Source organism: Rhamphochromis longiceps, linkage group LG8 (genome assembly GCF_057381845.1).
Source record: "Rhamphochromis longiceps isolate RC_006_pf linkage group LG8, R_longiceps_female_GT1.1, whole genome shotgun sequence".
Classification (NCBI taxonomy): domain Eukaryota; kingdom Metazoa; phylum Chordata; class Actinopteri; order Cichliformes; family Cichlidae; genus Rhamphochromis; species Rhamphochromis longiceps.
In genome coordinates, this window is record NC_140564.1 from 28,876,093 (window position 1) to 28,897,278 (window position 21,186).

A 21,186-nucleotide genomic window follows, 5' to 3' on the forward strand; every position below is an offset into this window, starting at 1 on the left:
GTCACTGTCTTTAGGACGACATAAAATGACCATCAAAGCTCCCCAAATGTCTTTCATGTCAGATAGAAGCTGTAATCAATTGTGGCCCTCATGTAATCCCATACACATAGTTAGGAGACTGACAGTAAGGGTAGAAAGTCGGAGCTGTGATCCAGACAAACGCCTGGTAGGGGTTCAGGACCCTGAAATGACTGAGCAAATAAGTTAACAGCAGACAGACAAGTAGTGAATGTTAATACTGCGCCTGGTGTCACTGTGGAGTCCTGTGCAATAGTCCGTAAGGGTTTGGATACGCATGGACACACATACAATAACACACTTCTTTAGGTCTCTGTGTATTTGTGTGAGCATCTCACAGAGAAGTGTTTGCTCAGCTCTTCACCAGCGGTATTCGCAGAAAGCAGTGAGGTGGTATATGTAACCCACTGCTCTGTTTTGTAAGCAAATCATTATCATTGCTATTAATAGTACACTGCGGGTTTCTCTTCTCCACAATACAGGTTTTTTTCCCTCTTCTATTCCAGAAGGTACGGCTAAATACCTAGATAAAACTAAACGTAAGTAAAAACCACAGTAATAGTCATAAGATAGTAACTTCATTTGTAAAGCCTCTCTTGCAAGATGCAGCCGCTTGCTGTGCTACACAGAGGAGGATTAAAATTAAGAAAGAAAAACACTGAATAGAAATTCCACATTTGGTGCCACTAACACAGAAAAATATGTTAACAGGATTTCAAGAAAGATTGGATGTTTAGAGAGTAAAATTAAAAGAAAAACTCAAGCCTTGGTATTGCTCATAAATACAAAACAAGTATGCTCTTCTGGTTCCACAAAATGAAACCTTTTCACTGCAAAAATGCTCAAGGATAAAAAGACAGAAAAGGGAATAGAGTGATTTTGAGAAAAGACTTTTTATTCTAGGCGTAGAAAAAAATAGATGTTAATTCTGTCGTCAGTTTGGTTTGATATCAAAATATTTATTGAATCTTTCTGCTGCCTCTCATCATTTTTTAGGGATTGTAAAATTGTAAGATTCTGGCCCACTTGGACATCAGTGTTTTCTTTCCCTGTTAGTTTATTTCATTTTTTCCAATGTTTATCCCTTATTTTATACCAGGAAACCAAAGAAATTTGTGTTTTTAAAACAATAATTGACCTTTTCAAAGTCTCCAACCACTTAACGACCCCATGAATAGAATGTTTAAGTAGCTTAAAATTGATCTGACATCAGTACAACGGTGTAGCTCATCTAGATGGTGGCCCATGTTGCTGAAGGCTACTGTAGGGCCTGGATTCAACTCCACCCAATTTCCTGCATTCTCCCGCTCTGTTCCTGCTTTCCTGTCTAAGTTTTAAAGAATATTTCTCCTTTAAGCATCAATTTGTTCAGATCAGTAAATGTAAAAACTGCAACATAAAAACTGGATCTCATCAGCATAACAGCAGTCAGCTACGCAGTTTTAATGTTACTGGCTGGAATGATGGTGGTTAAATAAAATGCAAAAGTCATTGTCACAAATAAAACATAAAGAAACTGAAACTTTCAGAGACACCACGATCAACAAAGTCAAACACTTTGCCAAGGACGGCCTTTCTGTGAGCAACAACAATGAAGCTCTTTGTCTTCGTCTTACTTCTTGCAAACTTGCTTTGAAATTTTCACAACAGCCATTTGATGCCAGGAGACATACTGAATGTCAGCGGGACCTTTCTGCCTACAATTAGAGAACCTAATATTTTTTTAATTACTTAAATTACAAAAAAAAAAAGGAAAGTTAAAGCCAAGCCTGTTATTGCTAAAGCTGTCTCTGTCTGGGTTGCACTTCTTTAGCTGCGTCATATTACTGTAGCTGTTTTGAAAGCTTTTGGGGAGATTTCTAATTGTAGGTTGTTACCTGGTACACACACTGGAAGCCGACTTTAAAGAGCTTGGTCGGAGTGGGGATCAAAAGGATGACTTCATCTTGCTAATGGCGGCGCTCACTGCCTCTTCTCTAATCATAATAAAAGACTGTAATTCTAGAATCCAGGGAGTTGTTACTGAAGGGGCAACACCGACTCACTTGATAAGTAATTCTACTTATTCGACAACTGCTGTTCGACTGAGAAAGAAAAGGACTTTAATACACAAGAATACTAGTCCGGCATGCAACACATAATTAAATCTCACTAATAAACTTTGAGAATGAGGAACAAAGTGCGAGCTTTTAAAGGCCAGTGGTATCACATGTAGGTAGAATGACAAAGTGTCGGGTTATCTGGGATTTTGTTCCTGTCTTACTTTTGATTGGCTTAAAAAAAGAGATGTGTCTGGCTATCGAAACCAGGGCTAAACACTGGTTATCATGGTGGCTCAGATGTTCTGCTTCCATGGTTTTTCTTTGGAATGTCTTGTTTCTCTTGCCTCTAAACAAATTAGGTTAATGCTCCCTATCTGGAGACTCTTGCAAAAGAGATATTTAATCTCAAAGAGTTTCACCTCCCAGTTAATACAACAAACCCCAAAGATTATATTCAAACCGAACAACAGCTGAATTAGCAGGTCTTTATCTGTAAAACATACGTTTCACCCCACACTTAGTTTACTGTGGTTTGGTCACTTTATGCATGGCACATATTGTCTGTATGGTCCCTCAGGAGGCTGCCTATTTAATCTACGGTAGGTGGAATCCAAATGCTACTCTCTTACTAAAGACTCATAAAACTGACAGTCCAGTAGGCAAATTAACATCACAGTCACATTTCCTGTGCAGGTTGTGGTGCCAGTAAACTGACCCACGGATGTTGGATTTTAGACATCTGCCCAGTTTATTTCATAACTCATTTTTTGGCTTACAAACCATTTGTCTTACGAGGGGAGGGAAATGGAGCAATTATATAAAATCAATATCCCTCTGAAACACTGCAAACGGGTACAGGTAAGTGAAGTTTACACACAGGTAAGTGTGCCACACCAATTCAGAAGCCTGCAGTTTAAAGTCAGGACTTGTGGAAAAAAAATATGGGCCCACGAATAAATACGGGTACTGACACAAACTGCAAAACACTTGAATGACTCAAGCAATGGTTAAAATAACCTTGAGAAACATACTCTATCACACATTTTCTGTGGGTATTCTCACAAGAACCGCCTCAACCATGACTTAAAGTGGCATATGTGTTCCACTGCACCTGTTGAATACCCGTCTTCGCACTTTCAAGGCTTTGCAGCGTCTGTCAGGCAACCATCACCCAGCTAATACATCTAATAAGAGAGAGGGAAACAATACAAAAGTCATTGTGTCATAACCACAGAGGGATGCACTGCATTACTCTGGAAGAGACCCGTTTCACCCTGCTCCATCGAGTTCAAATAACCCCATGAGGGATCCACCATGAAGACAATAAACACGGCTACTTAGCCACCCTGAAATTGAAGTTCTTAGTGTCATTGCATGATAAGAGCCTGAATGACAGCTGACAAGGTAAGCTCATCAAAGCACTCTCCAGGTGGTGATACTAAGTGGTGTGAAAACCGGCTGTAGGCGCCTCATCAAAAACCATTCACCTGAGACCAGCAATAGCAGCTGGTGATGAGGTGTTCATGTTTTTCTGGCAGACAACGTTATTGAGACATTTTGTTCCGTTCACACACCAGCTAGCAGTCCCCTGGGATAAGGCAGGGAGGCAGGAAACCTGCAGCAAGAGGGAGGAACCACGTCCCAGCACATGACAAGGTGATTCTCGTACACAACAACAAGCTGCTGCCGACTACCTAGCGAGGGGTTTGGGGTGGGCGGGGGGGGGACTATTCCCCACCAACTTCAACCCATTTACGCAACCATATGCTACATATGACGCTGCGCTCTGGAAGGAAAAGTGAGACACACAACAACAAGAACAAGCACCATTAGCCGCCCACAGCTTGCGCTTTAGACACGCACACACACTCCATCAGACACATACACACACACACACACACTCTCTCAAAGACAATTGAATGCTCACCCACGCTGACGCATGAAACAGACCAGCTCGCCACGAAAAAACACTTACATTATCACACTCTGGTTGATTCACAGGCCCTCGAGCCTACACTGTGATTAGAGTTCACATCTTTGACAAATGCATCATTTCACAGAGAGAAATTACTTTCCTGCACTCCTCCCATTAGCCCCGTGTCTTTACAAACGTCATTCGAACCAGCGGCCGCGCCACGCAGCAGACGAGCTCCGTGCAAGGAAAGGTGGAGCAGCAGGTGACAAGTGGTGAGGGTTGGAGGCTGGGTGAGGGGGTGAAACAGAGTTTGCGAGCACAGATGGAGGAATGAAACAAGCAAAAGAGGGTGTGGCTGGGCTCACCATTCTCAAACCAGATCTCGCATTCCTGAAGGCTGGAGTACGGCACCAGCTCCTCTCCTTCCCCTCCTTCCAGCGACACAAGCAGTCCTGCTTCCTCCCTGAACGATGACCAGCTCATCAAAAAGAAAAAAAAAAAAAAGAAAAACAAGGAAAAAGAAGGAAAAGAAGGAAAATGCGTACGAGAAAATACGCCTGCAAGCGAAGCAGGGGAGGAGAAGTGCGGAGAAGCACACGAGATCTCCTTCTACCTTCCCCCCCGGTTTCCCTTCTGAAGCAATCTCCACAGGTTTCAGTGGTGATGCTGCCTGCTCACTTCAGTTGCGGTAAATGATACGGAGCCGGGCAGCTATGGCAGTGACGGGAGGAGCGAGAAGAGGAGGAGGAAAACGAGAGGGGAGGAAAAAGGGAAGGAAGAAGGAAGAACGCAGCAGTCAATGTGTCACTGGGGAAAGAGAAGGAGGGGGGACACAAAGGTGAAACCTCTGCGATGGCAGCAACGTGAAAAGCTGACAGGTAACCAAAAGCCTTCGCCAGAAAGAAATGAAGAGAGGACAAAAAAAAAGAAGAAGAGAGCGATACGAGCGGCACAGGGAGCCTTTCCTGTAAGCACAGAGAGGTGAGCTCTTCAATCGCCTCCGTGACTGCATTAGCGCTTAGCGTGTTATGTATAGATGTGAGAGGCGCACACTCTCCGTACAGGAACAGGAGTCCAGGTCTCCAGCAGATGAATGGTGCAGTGCTGCTGTTGTCATAGCAACCACAGAGCAAAAGGAGGTGGAGGAGGAGGAGAAGGGTGGGTATTGAGGCAGGAAAGAAAATGGCATAAAAAAAGAGGGAGGGAGAAAGGGAGGGTATTATTAAAGGGACACAGTTTTGTCGTTTGTGGACGGAGCTTCGGGGACATATCAGATCACAAGCGGTGAGGGAAAAAGGAGGAATGGTATTATTTGATCGTAACATGGGTTTCAATGAAACCTACACTGTTTTCCTTTTGGACCAAGACATTCCTGCCTGTCCTTGTTTTACCCTTGAAACTCTATTTGTACAGCTGCAGCCATGTTTCATGTCCAAACTCAAGAGGCTGCAAGTTTATTGTGTACCAGCTTCGCTTTTGTCGGGCGCTTCGTTAGGCTGTAAGCATCCTGTTCTAAATGTTTTTTATTAATCTCCTCCACTCACAGTTATTTCCCTCGGGTGACAATCCTAACCCCCTTGCAAGTCTTACCAAAAGGCCCAGAAAATGTGCGACGATCACAGGTCAAACTTCACTTGCTACTGAAAAGCAGTGATTCTCAGCCTTCTTTATCTCACTCACCACCACAGCAATGACAGAGAGGACTCAGAAACTTCAAATGAGAAAACCTTTGGCTTAGTGCTTCTCAGTTATTGTTATTTGACTTTTTCAACTGCCCATACAGTAATGTGCAACAGTCTTGAGCCACCCCTCATTTATATTTTACTACCGAGTAGCCAACATGTGTTAGGTTTTTTTTGTTTTGTTTTTTTAATACAAGACATTCTGTAAATTGGGACTTTTAGTTATTTAGTAGGTCTTTAAAAATTTTCTTCTTTGGACAGTGGCTGCTTTTCACTAATTTTAAGCCTGGTCCTTGTGCAATTTGGCATATTTTGGTCTTTGCACCCTAATGACTTAAGAATCCTGAGGCCATTTCTGAGGAGGTTTCAGTAAACAGTAAAGTTATCAGCTCAAGCAGGTCTTTGCTAGCTTTTTTTCCTATTTCTTAAGGTTGAGACTTTCGAGTACTGCTCGTCTGCTGTAGTTATTTATGCCTGTCACTTCCTTTGTCTTGGTTTTCTCAAATTATTATTCGCACATCTTGAGTTTTTTTGTTTTTTTTTTAAATAAATTCAACAAACCAAATGGATACAAAAGATGTGTTTTCAGTGAAAGGCTCAAAGTTAATTTGAGATAAAATTTGATTCATCCTGTGAATTAGGTGCTTATTTATGCTTGAATCATTTACAGGCCAGTGTTAAGTGGCTTAACAACCAAACTACATTCATCTGAAAATGGTTAGGTACAAGGACTGGACTGAAAGTGACGGAAAGGCCAGCCAATATCCAAAGAAAAACTTTGAAAGACAGAAAGCCTGGAAAACTATTGTTCGAGACTTCAATACTTTGGTGTGGGGTGGTTTGAGACTGTTGCACAGTAGTTGTACTTACATGTAACCAATAAGGTTACCAAAGTGTGTAAGGAATGAAAGCACCAGGAAAGATGTATAGCCTAGACTTTGTTGCTGCAAAGAGTCATAATCAGTTAGTTATGATATTCATCACAGGAGTTTACAGACTTAAGAAGTGATATAAATCTTCTAGAAATGCATGTTGTCTTTATATTATGTGTAAACATCCTTGCAGAACGCCTGGCATCTTCAGCCTCAAGATATAAACTATAATCTTTATTCCCACACCAGACAGTGCAGCTCTTTCAATATTATTATATTATTGTTTTTATCATTCCTTCCACTTCTAGTTCGTATTACCTGTGGTCCTTTCCTCTATTTACCTGATATATTTATAGATGAAAGATGGATCTGAGATTTTTCACTTTAAGCCTCACCTTTCTTTTACCTTTTCTTTACATTAAAATAAGCAACACCTCAACAATCATTAATATATTATGAGTTTTCTCATTTTCAAGTGAGCTTCTTCTTTTTTTTTTTTTTAAATCAGTCTTTTTTGCTTTCCAATTTAAATTGCCATAATCAGAACTTGATTTACTGATTTTTTTAATGTGTGCATAAAAAAGGGCAGAAAGAACGATCAGCCTGATACACGTCTTATATAAGATAAGATAAGATAAGATAACCTTTATTAGTCCCACACGTGGGAAATTTGTTTTGTCACAGCAGGAAGAGGACAGTGCAAAAGTTATGAGGCAAAAATTAGAATACAATAAGAATAAATACAGTACACAACTGTACAGAATAGAATAAAATAAAATACTATATACAGTAGAATAAAATAAAATAAATATACAATAAGATAAAAATAGAATACAAATACTATATACAACTGAGTAAAAATACAACGATGACAGAAAGGATTATTGCACTTAGTATTATTGCATATGTATGGCTGTGTGTGCTTGATCAGTTAAAGTCTTTATTATGGAGTCTGACAGCAGTGGGGAGGAAAGACCTGCGAAATCTCTCCGTCCCACACCGTGGGTGCCGCAGTCTCCCACTGAAGGAGCTGCTCAGTGCTGTCACAGTCTGCTGCATGGGGTGGGAGATGTTGTCCATCAGGGATGACAGCTTAGCCGCCGTTCTCCTGTCACTCACCACCTCCACTGGGTCCAGAGGGCATCCTAGAACAGAGCTGGCCCTTCGGATCACCCTGTTCAGTCTCTTCCTGTCCCCAGCAGAGATGCTGCCGCCCCAGCAGACCACGCCATAAAAGATAGCAGAAGCCACAACAGAGTCATAGAATTTCTTCAGGAGTGGGCCCTCCACTCCAAACGACCTGAGTCTCCGCAGCAGGTACAACCCTGCTCTGCCCTTTCCTGTAGAGGGCGTCTGAGTTATGAGTCCAGTCCAGTCTATTGTTCAGATGAACACCAAGGTACCTGTAGCTGTCCACAGCCTCAATGTCCATACCTTGGATGTTCAGTGGTTGCAGTGGAGAATGCTTGTGCCTGCGGAAGTCTACCACCAGTTCCTTGGTTTTACTGGCGTTGATCTGGAGGTAGTTCAGCTGGCACCAGTCCACAAAGTCTTGGGTCAGACCTCTGTACTCCTTGTCGTCCCCATCAGTGATGAGGCCGACTATTGCAGAGTCATCAGAGAACTTCTGCAGGAAGCACTGGGTGGAATTGTGGGAGAAGTCTGCAGTGTAGATGGTGAAGAGGAACGGAGCCAGAACCGTTCCCTGTGGGGCCCCCGTACTGCAGACGACCCTGTCCGACACACAGCCCTGAGTCCTCACATACTGTGGTCGGTCGGTGAGGTAGTCCAGGATCCAGGTAGTGAGGTGATGGTCCACTCCAGAGTTCTCCAGCTTGTCCTTTAGAACCGAGGGAAGAATGGTGTTGAAGGCACTGGAGAAATCAAAGAACATGATTCTCACAGTGCTTCCAGCGGTCTCCAGGTGAGCGAGGGAACGATGTAGGAGGTGAATGACGGCATCATCCGCTCCAATGCCAGGCTGGTAGGCAAACTGAAGTGGGTCCAGTGATGAGCTTATTAGGCGCCGAAGCTGAGCCAGGACCAACCGCTCCAGGGTCTTCATCAGGTGGGATGTCAGAGCCACCGGCCTGTAGCTGTTGAGGTCCTTGGGGCGTGAAGTCTTTGGCACTGGTACAACACAGGAGGTTTTCCAGAGCTGTGGGACTCTTCCCAACCTCAGGCTCAGGTTGAAGAGGTGCTCCATCACCCCACACAGTTGGTCCGCGCAGGACCTGACGACCCTCGAGCTGATGCCATCTGGACCCGCTGCCTTCTTGCCATTAATCCTCCTCAGTTCCCTCCTAACCTGGGTGGTTGAGAGAGACAGGCTGGAGCCTTGTGTTGAGTGTGTATTGGATGCTGTTGTTGGGGGTGGGGGGGAGTGAGCAGGGTGAATAGAGGAGGTGTTATATCTGCCTAAATAAAAAAACCCAACAGCCAATGGCTGCACAGCCTAGCTATGAGTGGAAACATCTGGTCTGGTTTTATCCTATTTAAATGCACCTCTTTAGCTATCTCATGGGAGCTGCAGGAAATCCCACCTGACACTGAGGAAGAAATGGAGCGCAACTACTACAAATACTCAAACAATATACCACATTAAGTATTAAGCTTTTGTGACAGAACATGGTAGCACATTTTCTTTGTTTCTAGTCATTATACTAAGCTGAGCTAAGTTAACTGCCGAGATCATCATCTTAGAGACCCCCGGGCACAAATATTTGATGGGCCCCAACTAGCTTCCTTCTTAAAGAATTAGAAATAGCATGCAGGAATGGTTTAAAATGGAGAGTGCAGTTTTTCTTACCGGAAATTAAAAAGTAACCATCTCAACTCAAATTCAGTCAAAGCTTTAAAGTATCTAACATTTGATTGAAAATGAAGCAGCCAGAGCTTTTTCATAAAAGTGTAAATCCACGGCGATTTCGGGCTGCTGCTGCTGCAGCTTCTAGATTAGCTCGCGTGTCATCTCGCTGAACAGTTTCTCAACAACTTTAAAGTTTACAATTCTGTCTAATAAATAAAAGAACTGTCACTTGGCAATTTTACTTGGGTTAGAGTTGCCTCCTTTTTTTGTTTTACTCTAAAATATTTTCTGGTTCATTTAGTTTGGAAATACTATAGCATTGAGCACTCATTTTTTTAATTGTGAAAAGAAAATCACATCTATACACTTGTTTTTCTTCCAGATTTGATTTTCAGACCAAAGAATTCTACTTAAAACACTTGTGGGTTTGTTATGTTTCTTGCCCTTTGGGTGGGTCCCCAGGCCTGCTGTTAGCTATAGCTTTACACTTACCATACACATAGCGTGTCTGAGCACAACCAAACATTACATTTTCATTAAAATGCAGAAAAGAACTTGGAGCAGAAATCTCAAATTTTGGGAAATAAGAGCAGTTTCAGTTTAGAAAAACTTCTATTATATTTCTACTATAAGTATTACCCCTTCAGTTGTGCACCACCATTCATCTGAAGTAAGTTCAACGAAAGGCAGCTACAGGGACATTTCGACTCCCCTCAAGTAACTTTAATGTGACATACTGTGGCACAGTGCAGAAGAACTGATGTTTGCACATAATGACACAGCACCTCATCTCTAAGAAAGCCAGACTATTTGGACGGTGACTAAAATATGTCAAGTACTTCTGTTGCAGCATTTAATCCAGCCACTGCTTTTCCTGAGGGCATCGTACTTAAACATTTCAATTACACCTTTCTACTCTTAACCTTCACTCCTTATTTTTCAGCTGCGACAATGGATCTGAAAATGTCACATTTTCCCTTTCAGCGGAACAAATGATTTGGTGGGTCGGCAGTGGCTGGGACAGTGGAAGGAGGAAATAATGATGATAATTGAAGAACGATTTTCTCAAGGTGCAACGCTGGGTAAGGAGGCGTGGAGATTGAGACGTCCCAAATGTCAGTGTTCATTTCAAAAATTCACAGAGGATACCAGATGCAAATAAGACATGAGGCTGGCCAAGGATGGGTGGAGAGAGAGACAGAGATTGAGACGTCACACAAGAGCTGCTCATATAAAAAATAAAAATAAAATAAAATATGTGAAACGTAAGAGAATTACAGATGGATTATTGCATGTTCAAACATCTGTTCCTATATGATGCTGGAAGATCAGCTGGCGTTTAATCTCAGAGGCAGGTAAATTAATTAATCAGGTGAAACCTGTTATTTATTAGCTACTGTTTAATTATGCTTTTAGGGCTACAAATAACAGTTTCAATTAATCTGACATTTTCTCGAGTCTAAAGATAATGATGGTCTAGAACTACCAGATTTTTATTACTACTTCTTAGCCAACAGATTGCTGTAGGCTTTAAAATGTATCAAATGAAGCTTATTAGAAAACCCATAATTGGACAAGAACTCTACAGAAGAACAAGTTCAAAGTCAGCGACAGTACATTTCTTGAATATCACCAATTATGGTCCACCATACAGGTGATATTTAACCCCAGTTGACTGAACTTAGAAATACTTAACACAGAACAGAATATTTAAATCTCTGTACCCACAAATTCAAAATCAAAAAAGTCAAAAATGGATGACTTCCATTTCCCTCCTGATAGCAAAATCAAAGTGAAGATCGATATTTTTAGACACAAAGCTCTCCATAGAACACACTTTACAGGACAAAGGATGTTCCAAATGGGCCTTGCACATAGGTAGTTTTATATAAAGTGAACTATATGTTTGCTATATGGTCTTGTACGTCTGTTCAGAGATTCTGGCAGAGGACATGTGAAGACACATTCACATCGTTCAATTGCTGTATCCCAACCTCACCCACTGTGCATTTTAGGTGATGCAAGTGAATTAGATATAGAAGCAAATGCATCACACATAGTTCCTACTGCCTTATGCATCACTAAGAAAACTATCCTCATGAATTGGAAATCAAAAAATGATTTATGTGCAACTCAATATAGAAATTTACTTCTAAACCCCGTTAGTCTGGAGAGATATCATTCCTCCTTGAAAAACCAATTGGGTGAATTTGATTCTCTCTGGCTTCCACTGACCAGTCCCATTTCTTAGTGGGGGTGGTCATTGTGCCTTGGAGGTGGACCCAGAGGCCTTCTTGGGGCTGGATTGTAGTTTGAACTACTTCTTGTGGCTTTCCTGCAATATTTTCACAGCTCAGCAGGTGGCCAAGAATCGCTTTTATAATCAACCGGAACTATTTTTGTGTCATGCTTTCCTCTGCTAGCCTCGTCCACATTCCCCAAATACTTCAAAAAATAATAAAAAAAGATTCTGCTGAGCATGACTCAGATACACCATAATCTTATTGCAGTCTGCTGTATCTCTGCAGGAAAACCCCCAACAAGGGAGCGTGTCTTTTCTTTGAACGATTCCACTGTAAAATAAATTTAAAAGAAGACAAAAAAACAAAAACAGAGATGCAGCATTTGTGAGAAGTAGCCAATTTAGCAGAGCTCAACTGCTCAACTGTTTTAATGCGGATTCTTTAAGACCACCCACACCATGAGCTGTAAAACCTGACTAAGCAGTCCTGCACACTGTGCTTTGTTAACCCTGACCACTACTCATGCCTACATCAGTGACCGCTTACAAGTTAGCTAAGTGTAGTGCATTCCCACTTATTCACATATTACTCCATTATTGTGAGCACCACAGAGACAATAGATTTTAGATATACTCATATCACTGTGATAATTGAAGCAAAAGTGGGTGAAAAATTAGGCTGTATAATTAAATCAAGGCTTTTCTCAGGTTTTAAGGCCAAATGCAATTTTCCACTTTTATGCTGCAATCCATGGGGAGGCAGTAATTGTATTGATTGTAGCCATTAATTAGGGGAAAGCAGTGTAATCTGGGGAGAGATGTTGAAATAATTCCTCTTAAATGTTTCTGAGTGGAGCAGGGCCAATCAATCAGCTGGGGCGACATCTCTGGTGAGCCTGACACTTGAGTGAGGTGTTTATTAAAGCACAAATAAGCAATCAGTGATTACAGCTCATAACAATCAGCCACTAAGAGATAAGTGCGACAATGAGCCACTCCAATTCTGAGACAACAGAGGACTAAAAATAGAAAACATAAACAATGTGGACGCGAAATCTGTCAAACGCACATGAAGATGAGGGACAGATGAGCCCTGTCAGTGGTTTAATGTACTACCATTAAGTGTATTTATATCTGGTACTGGTATTTAAGCATTTACCACTACCCTGCATTTATCAGACAGCTGCAGTTACTAGTTACTTTATCAAGATTTTTTTCATGCAAAACATATCATTAAAACAAGCTCCAACCTTCAGGGCTTAAAAATGAAACCAGAGTATAGTTCTGTGAAAAAGTATTTGCCCCCCATCCTTATTTCTTTCTTTTTTTGTTGGCCACATATTCATGGCCACAGTTTATGAAAGAGAAACTGAAACAGGGAGTTGTAGGCATCACGTTCTCCAATTTAAAGTGATGTTTCGGCTGCTAAGCTTTTTAGAAGGTTTTAATGGAATTATATGGTTTGCTATTAGCTACAGATCATCCAAGAAGTTTCTGCTTCAGTCCTTAAGAGTGAAATAATAGGACTTTCATGACTTAGCGCTAATAGCAGATTTGTGTGTCTGTGTGGATCCATTATGGGTGTAGCTTTCTAACCAAGCTTGCTGGCATTTGTTGAGAATTTTAACTCAATGTTTGCCAACACTGAGTTAAAAACAGTGTGTGATGCCATGGCGGCTAAATTTATCTTTTATATAGTGTAGGGATTCAGGCACAACATAAAAACCACCGACAGAGTCTTTTTAGGCGATCAGGAGTATTGTGGTGCATTTCATGGACTCTCTATCAGATTTGGTTCTTAAGAATTTGAATGGTTTGGGCTCTTTGTCATGTTCCTTGATCCAATCATGAGCAAGTTTTGTGAGGGAGACCAAAGCCATCGAGGACTGCCAATGGTATTAGTGGTGGTTGCTGAAACCAAATATTGAGGAGACAGGTAAAACTGCTTGCTACGAACAAGCACTGAGTGGTTGCTGTAATCTAACACTCAGTGTGGCCAACCGTAGCAGTAGATGTTATCAGATATACACAGAGAAAGCAGCCTAAAGGTGCTGAGATCCAACATTTTCAGCAGGTTTTAAAGATGTTACTGGTTTATAATGATAAAACAAAAATGTAGATTATTTTCTTTCCTTAAGTTGCTGCAGAATCTTTCCTATCGTTTAGTAGTTGTAGTTTAGCACACAGTGCCTTACTCATACATCAAGTGGATTACCTCTCAATGCCAAACTCTAAGTAATTCACTAAACGAACATCAATAACCTAGACCTTTCTGTGCACATTTGTTTAAAATAGATTATTCCTTAATATAGACAACTAAAAGGAAGTCATGACAATGCATGCCACTTAGCAAGACAAGGTTTCATGACATAACACTGCATTGTAAGAAGATTAGAAACCACCGACATGTGGGACTATGTTGTTCAATGTATCAGCTAATCTTTCCATCTCATAAGTACCTTCATACTTTTTTGACCAATAGGGTGAAGAATTGTGGCATTACTTCCAAGTCCACAGAAAACCAGTAGTGATTACATGAAAAACTGACTACGCAGTGCCTGTTTGCATCTCTTCCTACTCCAAAAATCTGTCTAAGAAGTTCCCCTTCAAGAGTCTTCAAGGAGGCAGAGGGGATTCAATCAGAAAGTCAAGGATTCTCTGAAAAGGTCAGAAATTTCATTGCTATTTTACAAGGTTGAATAACTCAAGTCTTCACAAACATCACAATTCTGCCCCCCTAGGGCCAATCAGGAGCTACAAACAAGGGCAGATAGAAGCTGTGACTGGGGGAGACCACCGGGGGGGATCAAAGCGCTTTAGCCCTTTAGACCTACTGCTGTTTGCTCTCTAGCGCACTCCCTTCTCTCACCTCTGCAATATGTGGCACGGGAGGGGTTCAGGCCTGTGACTGTAACACCGCACACAAGCTCAGTACCGTCAAGCTGTGGAGGAAGTGGTGCTGCGTTGAATTAATTAAAGGGCGACAAAGCTGGGTAGACTGAGCTCAAATACAGTCTGCTGGTGGATGACACTTGAGAGCAGACACAGGTCTTTGAGGGCTTGAAGGACAATGGGCACTTGAGGGCTTTTGTGCATGCTGTCATTTCACTGACAGGCCGTTTTGGTCCTGTAAGTGCTGTAAAGTCATACTGACATGTGATTTGAAGAATAACCACTGGACATACCATATATAAGCCCTTTTTAATGCAAAAACCTTTATCTGGATTAAAGCAATTATATATTTTTTCCGTGACTTCACCATTTAAATAGACACCACCTTATGACAGACAATAAGAGATATGACACAAATCCATACAGATAAGCACAAGCTAATCCTAGTGAAAGTTACAACACATGTTCACTTAAGGTGACAAGTGTAGTGAAATGAGTCAATTATGAAACATAATCCATAGAAAAAAAATCTGTTTAAAAAGCATCACTAAGTTTGAAAATCCCCAAACACACAACAAGCAGCACCTGACTGGTGTAATACATCAAGCCAAATGATGACATGTGTGAGAACACTGCAAAGAGACCTCTCCCTACATCAGCCACAAAATAAGAATAGTACAAATGAGACGGCGCCGTGCATCATTAATCAAGCTATTCTTGGCTGTCATGAAAAAAAAACCACACACACAAACACTCTCTCTCTCACACACACACATTCATATTTACAGATTCGTATGATGTCCTAAAAACTAGCTGCGACTCACGCAGATGAAAGAAGCCTTTTAGAAGCAGGCTGAATCAGCCACAAAACATCAAATCCAAGAAAAGCACACAAAATGCTCCTCAAACAGCAGAACAGTGAGGGAGGAGGTGGGGAGAAGAGTGTGATTTGGCCGGATTGTTCTGAAATTTAATTCTCGAGAAAAAAGAAAGAAAGAAAAAGAAACCTCTGCTCCATCCGTCCACACACAGTCCTCTACAGCAGTGTGGCACACCCAGTTAAAATGGGAGAAAATGATGTGGTTATGTGATGTGCGTTTCCCCTTTAAAACCCACAGTTTGGATGACCCTGGAGAGATCATAAATCATTCTGTATGATGTAAAAATCACAGCTCCCCCCGGCATACCAGAAACGGTTAATGATCTGAAGTAGCTGGGAGATAGTAGTCACCACTAGGGTGCACCAGAGTCGAGCTTTAAACTCATCCACACCCACTCTGCTTCTGTGTGGAGGCTGCACAGATACTGGGTGAAGCTGTGCTGTCAATATTTCAATTCTCATTTTGAAAGCACAAGTAGAGCAGTAACCTTTGATGCCCAGACCGTCTTGTGTACCAAAACAACTGCTTCTCCCCATTGCAATAGTAGAGGGAACACAACACAGACTCATAAAGCAGTTGATGAGGAAACAGAGGGGAGGCAATTTTCCACATTTTCTGAATGTCAGTGATGACTGTGGAAGGAAACGATTAGTGGTAGGAGGTAAAAAGCAATAAAGGACGCCTGAGCCAACCGCAGCTCGCAGTCCATCATCTGTTCTTGACACTGTCAATTAGGTAGGACTTTGGCGATTACAACAATTGGAAATTACAGTGTTTGTCAGAAACCCGAGCTCAGCTCCACTTGCTTTCTACTTAGAATTAGGGGGGCAAGTAATACAGTAAATGATTACTGCTTATCAGCAAGCATCGGGGTGAAACATTGCTTAGTCTTGTAAAATCAGTTTTAACTCAGTATGCATGATTTTGTGATTAAGCTGCCTACAGTGGTACAGTGAAGGGCTAAGGGAGGCTGTGTTAGTACACCGAGTCTATGGGGGAGGACAGCCACAGGCAAATTTAAACCAGATTTAGCCCATGTCTCTATTGGCTGTGGCTTTCTTCCTGAACTCTGGTTTAAAAAGAAAATGACAACAACTTCAAATCCTGCACTCTGAGTGACTCCTCTATCACCTGCAGCATCCTTACCTGTGAGCTTCTTCATTGGCTGCAGCCTGACACTGATGGTCTGATGGGTGAGCAGCGGGGAGGAGGGCAGAGAGCGTGACACGCCCTCCATTATGCGAATATGCTGCATGCCCTCAGTCATTGAAAGAGGGGGCACGTTGTAGTCTCCTTCAAAGGCACAGTCGCTGTCTATGCTGCCACCTGCAGGATGGGAGGGAGAAACAGCATAGTATGAGATATTTTTCTGGACTTTAAATAAAGCACTGTGTTATAATATTAATGGTATAACTGCAGACTCAATAGCAAAGGAAGAGAAGATGAGAGAGGAAATTATCCTACGGTTACTGTGTGATCTTACCAAATGGCTCCACTCTGGATTTGTACATGCATTATTAATTGGACACCTTTCATACACAACAGCTACATTTTGCTAATAGTCTAGGTCTCAAGCCATTTCCGATATGGCGCGATATGGCAGCCTCACTTCTGTCAGTCTGCCCCAGGGCAGCTGTGGCTACAACTGTAGCTTGCCTTCACCAGTGTGTGAATGCGAGAGTGAATGAATAGTGGAATTGTAAAGCGCTTTGAGGGTCTTGAAAAGCGCTATATAAATGCAATCCATTATTATTATTATTATTATTATTATTATTATTATTAAAACAAAGAATTCAAAGGCATCCTCTTATTAAATATAATTTTAAATGCCCTTATTCTCATCGCATGCTCAGGTTTAGCCAAAAAAATCCAAAAAACATGTTTCAGCTTACAAACCTTAATCAGGATGTTAAACAGAGTTTGTGAAAAATCTGGATCTATTCTACTTGTCTTCCAGTAACTGACCGCATCCCTCTTTCCATGTAAAGAGGAGCCAAAACAACGGAGTTTTAACCAAAGGAATTTATGAATTTCTGGATTTATAAATCACCTGACACTAAATATCTTGGTGTAAATGGCTGATTCAGATTTGACTGCAGTTTTATAAACTCAGTTTGTATTTTGATATTCATTCATATTATCTGTGATTTGTGCTATTGTGTGCAGTTTATGCACATTTGATTTAAATATGATAAAAATTGTTAGCTTTGTGTTAAAACCGTTTTGGGCTCTTTATATTCCACTCTCATCCAAGGTGGATATTTGCCATTATTGGTACTCCACAAGTGGAAGTCTGCTATTAAAGGACCACCACTAGGAAAGGTCCAGCGGTTCATGAAATATATTTATACTCCTTTACAAAGTCTTATATGCCAGAACACGTTGGATTTTCTTTAGGATAAAGATGACCACACCATTAGAAGGAAAAACATGTGATTATAGTTCAAGAGAGTGCCTTTCAGTTGGAGTTTAAATGTATCCCTTCCAAAAGCACCTCAAATAAAACCAATCTGAATGCAGGAAGCACTATTCAGCTAACATTTTACCCAGATTCCTTGCGCATGTGGCACATTACTGCACCTTAAAACATTTAAACAAATGCTGCAAATATGTACCATTTCATTAGGGACACAAGAATCTTTGTGGAAAAGGTAGATATAGTTACGCTGATGCCCAACAATTAACCTTAGGGGTACATTCATGTCAACTCTACCTGTTAGGACTGAAATGCCCCTATTTCTTAGAGTGTAGGCTGACAGGTATAACTGAATATAATGGATTGCAAGGATCAGAATATATCCACTATTAAAGTGCTTAGTTGGACTTCTTTGTTCTGTTTCTTTTCCTGTTTGTTCACCTGCTGTAGAAACCGTATCACCCTCTGACAGAGGATAGGACCTCAGCCTGGTCGCTCGATCCTGCAATCAGTGCACTACTGATATTGAGCGCAACATCACTGGCGTGACCCAGCAGAGAGCAGCCCTGCAGGCAACACGTGCAGTTTACATCACTGCCTCAAAAGGCAGCCCGCCTGACCTCTGTCAGCCCCGCAGTAACACAATACCCAACAATTTTTATATAATCAAGGATTTTCTAACCATTTGAAATGTTTAAACAAGAAAAAAAGCACAGTCATGACCACAAGAGAGCATTTTATTTACGAAAAAAGCCTCTCACAATGAGTGGTAATTACAGAGCCAGTATAAACAACCACTTACCATCACTCATACCCCCCCTTTTCCTCTTTTGCTCTAAAACCCACAAATTATGAGAACTTTGGTTTTATTTTTATTTTTTTAATTTCACACGCACTCATCAGCCAGCTGTCTGTAAACATCCATTTTGTGAATCAGTTCTAGCTCAGACTGCCCATTTCCCAGCAGACTGAACTGTAAAACCAACTGGTCAAGGAACATGCTCGCGCCAGATAGCAGCCGCAACGGTGAGACAAAAAGCCATTATCAGATACCGGTCCCTGAGGAAGCCTGTATGATGGCTAGGAAGGGGGCAAATTGGCTGCTGTAATATAAATACATCAGTATTGAAACAATTGCACTCATAGAAGAAATGCCAAACACAATCCGACACACACATCAATCCCTCTGTGGCTCTGGAGTCAGTCCATCCATTCACTGGGGAATGTCACTGTGAGAGTGAAAAACAACAGCCAGAGCAGCGGTTGCTTTCCCCGGCATGGAAATTCTCCACATGTATGCAGACACTGGTGTGAATATAAAATAGCTAACTTGGTATTCTGATAGCAGTTGCCAGCAGTCAGGATCAGGCTTGGTTTTAATGCTTTGAAATATTGAACAAAAATAAACAATTACCGGTAAGCTACTCTCAATCAATTACCTGCTAAATAAATTAACAATTTTGTGGCCGTTCATGTTAATAATCAGGACAAATACAAAAGAATGTGCTTTATTTACTTATTCGACTTTTTAGGTATAAACTAGCTGCATTTACATCCAAGACACCTTCATTTTAGTCATTTTAGACTTTTTCAAAGAACTAAAAGGTTCCTTTCATACTGTAGGTTGTGTGAGTGTCCATCACACTGTAAAGAGCTGTGAAAATTATGCCAATTGGGCCGCTGGCATGTGAAAAAGTGACAAGTTATTTTTGCAGCAACTATACTGTCAGCCTGTCCTTATTCCTGTAGAATCATATAATGCAGTTGTGTCAAAGCCACTGGTAAGTCTAAGTTACTCACGAGGTGTTCTTTGGTGAAGCACAAAGTTATGGAACAGGGACATGCAGATATCATGCCACCGGGCGACCGTTGCTCAGGGGAATGGGAAGCTCATCTGTAACCGGAGGGTTGCCGGTTCAATCCCCCTGCTCTCTCTGTCCTGGTCGTTGTGTCCTTGGGCAAGACACTTTACCCTACCGCCTACTGGTGTTGGCCAGAAGGGCCGATGGCGATATGGCAGCCTCGCTTCTGTCAGTCTGCCCCAGGGTAGCTGTGGCTACAACTGTACCTTGCCTTCACCAGTGTGTGAATGTGAGAGTGAATGAATAGTGGAATTGTAAAGCGCTTTGGGTGCCTAGAAAAGCGCTATATAAATGCAATCCATTATTATTATTATTAAACTGCTGGTTCCTCTCACTCCTTTGAAAACAGACAGTGTAGGTCTCTGAAAACAGACAAGGCGTCAACGCACCAGCGCTAATAGACGTGTGTAATGGTATCTGACAAAAAGACATAATGCGATGCCCTGGGAGGAGAACTCATCAGTTCATCTGACATATGATTTCTTCTGTGACTTCACTGGTGATTAAAAAAAAGAAAAGAAAAAGAAACTAAAGTGCAGTACATGCATAGTACTGCACACTCCACACCCAACGTTTGAAGCTTTCAGTCAGTACTACTGAAAACACTCACCAATCTAGTTCATAAGCCAAGAGCATAGAACAGGGGTAGGGACTTCCAGGCCTTGAGAGCCGGTGTCCTGTAGGTTTTAGATGTGTCCTTGACCCAACACAGCTGATTTAAATGGCTAAATTACCTCCTCAACATGTCTTGAAGTTCTCCAGAGACCTGGTAATGAACTAATCATTCAATTCAGGTGGGTTGACCCAGGGTGAGATCAAAAACCTGCAGGACACCGACTCTCGAGGCCTGGAGTTCCATACCCCATAGAAGATGAGACAAAACCTGATTCCTGCACACTTTCTAACCTGCAACAATGTATTTATTAGAAATATAGTATAACTTATCAGAGGTTAATGACACAGAAGGGCTATCTTATATGAGAAGTTAGTGCACTCTTTACAGCAGGTCATATTATTAAAAAAATTAATTAATTAAATAAAGACAGAAATAGACAATTATTAACGTCCATCTATTTTCTCAGCTGCTATCCTAGCCAATGCCAGGTGAGAGGTTGGTAACCAATCCACTGTAGGGCTAACAGAGACACCATTAACCATTAATCACATTTGAACCTACAGTCTATTTAGAATCATCAATTAACTTTACATGCATGCCTCTGGACTCTGGAAGGAAACCAGAGTACATAAAGACCAGCAGGCCTTGCAAACCCCAGAGTCTTCTTTCTGTGCTGACAGTACTCACTGCACCACTTTAATGTATCCTTCCTAAAAATTACACCTAATGTATAGATAATTATTGAAAAATGTTCCAGTTAACCTTTAGTCTCAAAACGTTCCCCAGAGGTTACATGTCTAGGTGATCCTGCAGGTATACATTTGAATAGTACAAGACCTACACTAATGAAAATAAAGTTTTACTAAATTCAACAGTGTTTCTAATAAATGTATTTTTCATGGTGTATAGTATGCAGGAGCTTATTTGCAATGCAGTAAG

At 41.4% G+C, this 21,186-nt stretch overlaps 1 protein-coding gene across 6 annotated transcripts in view; it reads right to left on the reverse strand.

Moving 5' to 3' along the window:
• Nucleotides 1-21,186, reverse strand: part of tanc2b (tetratricopeptide repeat, ankyrin repeat and coiled-coil containing 2b) — a 185,807-nt gene that overhangs the window by 65,902 nt on the left and 98,719 nt on the right. For all 6 annotated transcript variants that reach the window (XM_085416909.1, XM_085416911.1, XM_085416910.1 and 3 more), the window contains one exon: nucleotides 16,500-16,679. In XM_085416909.1, the coding sequence (XP_085273035.1) occupies nucleotides 16,500-16,679 (180 nt within the window). The remainder of the gene's footprint in view (nucleotides 1-16,499; nucleotides 16,680-21,186) is intronic.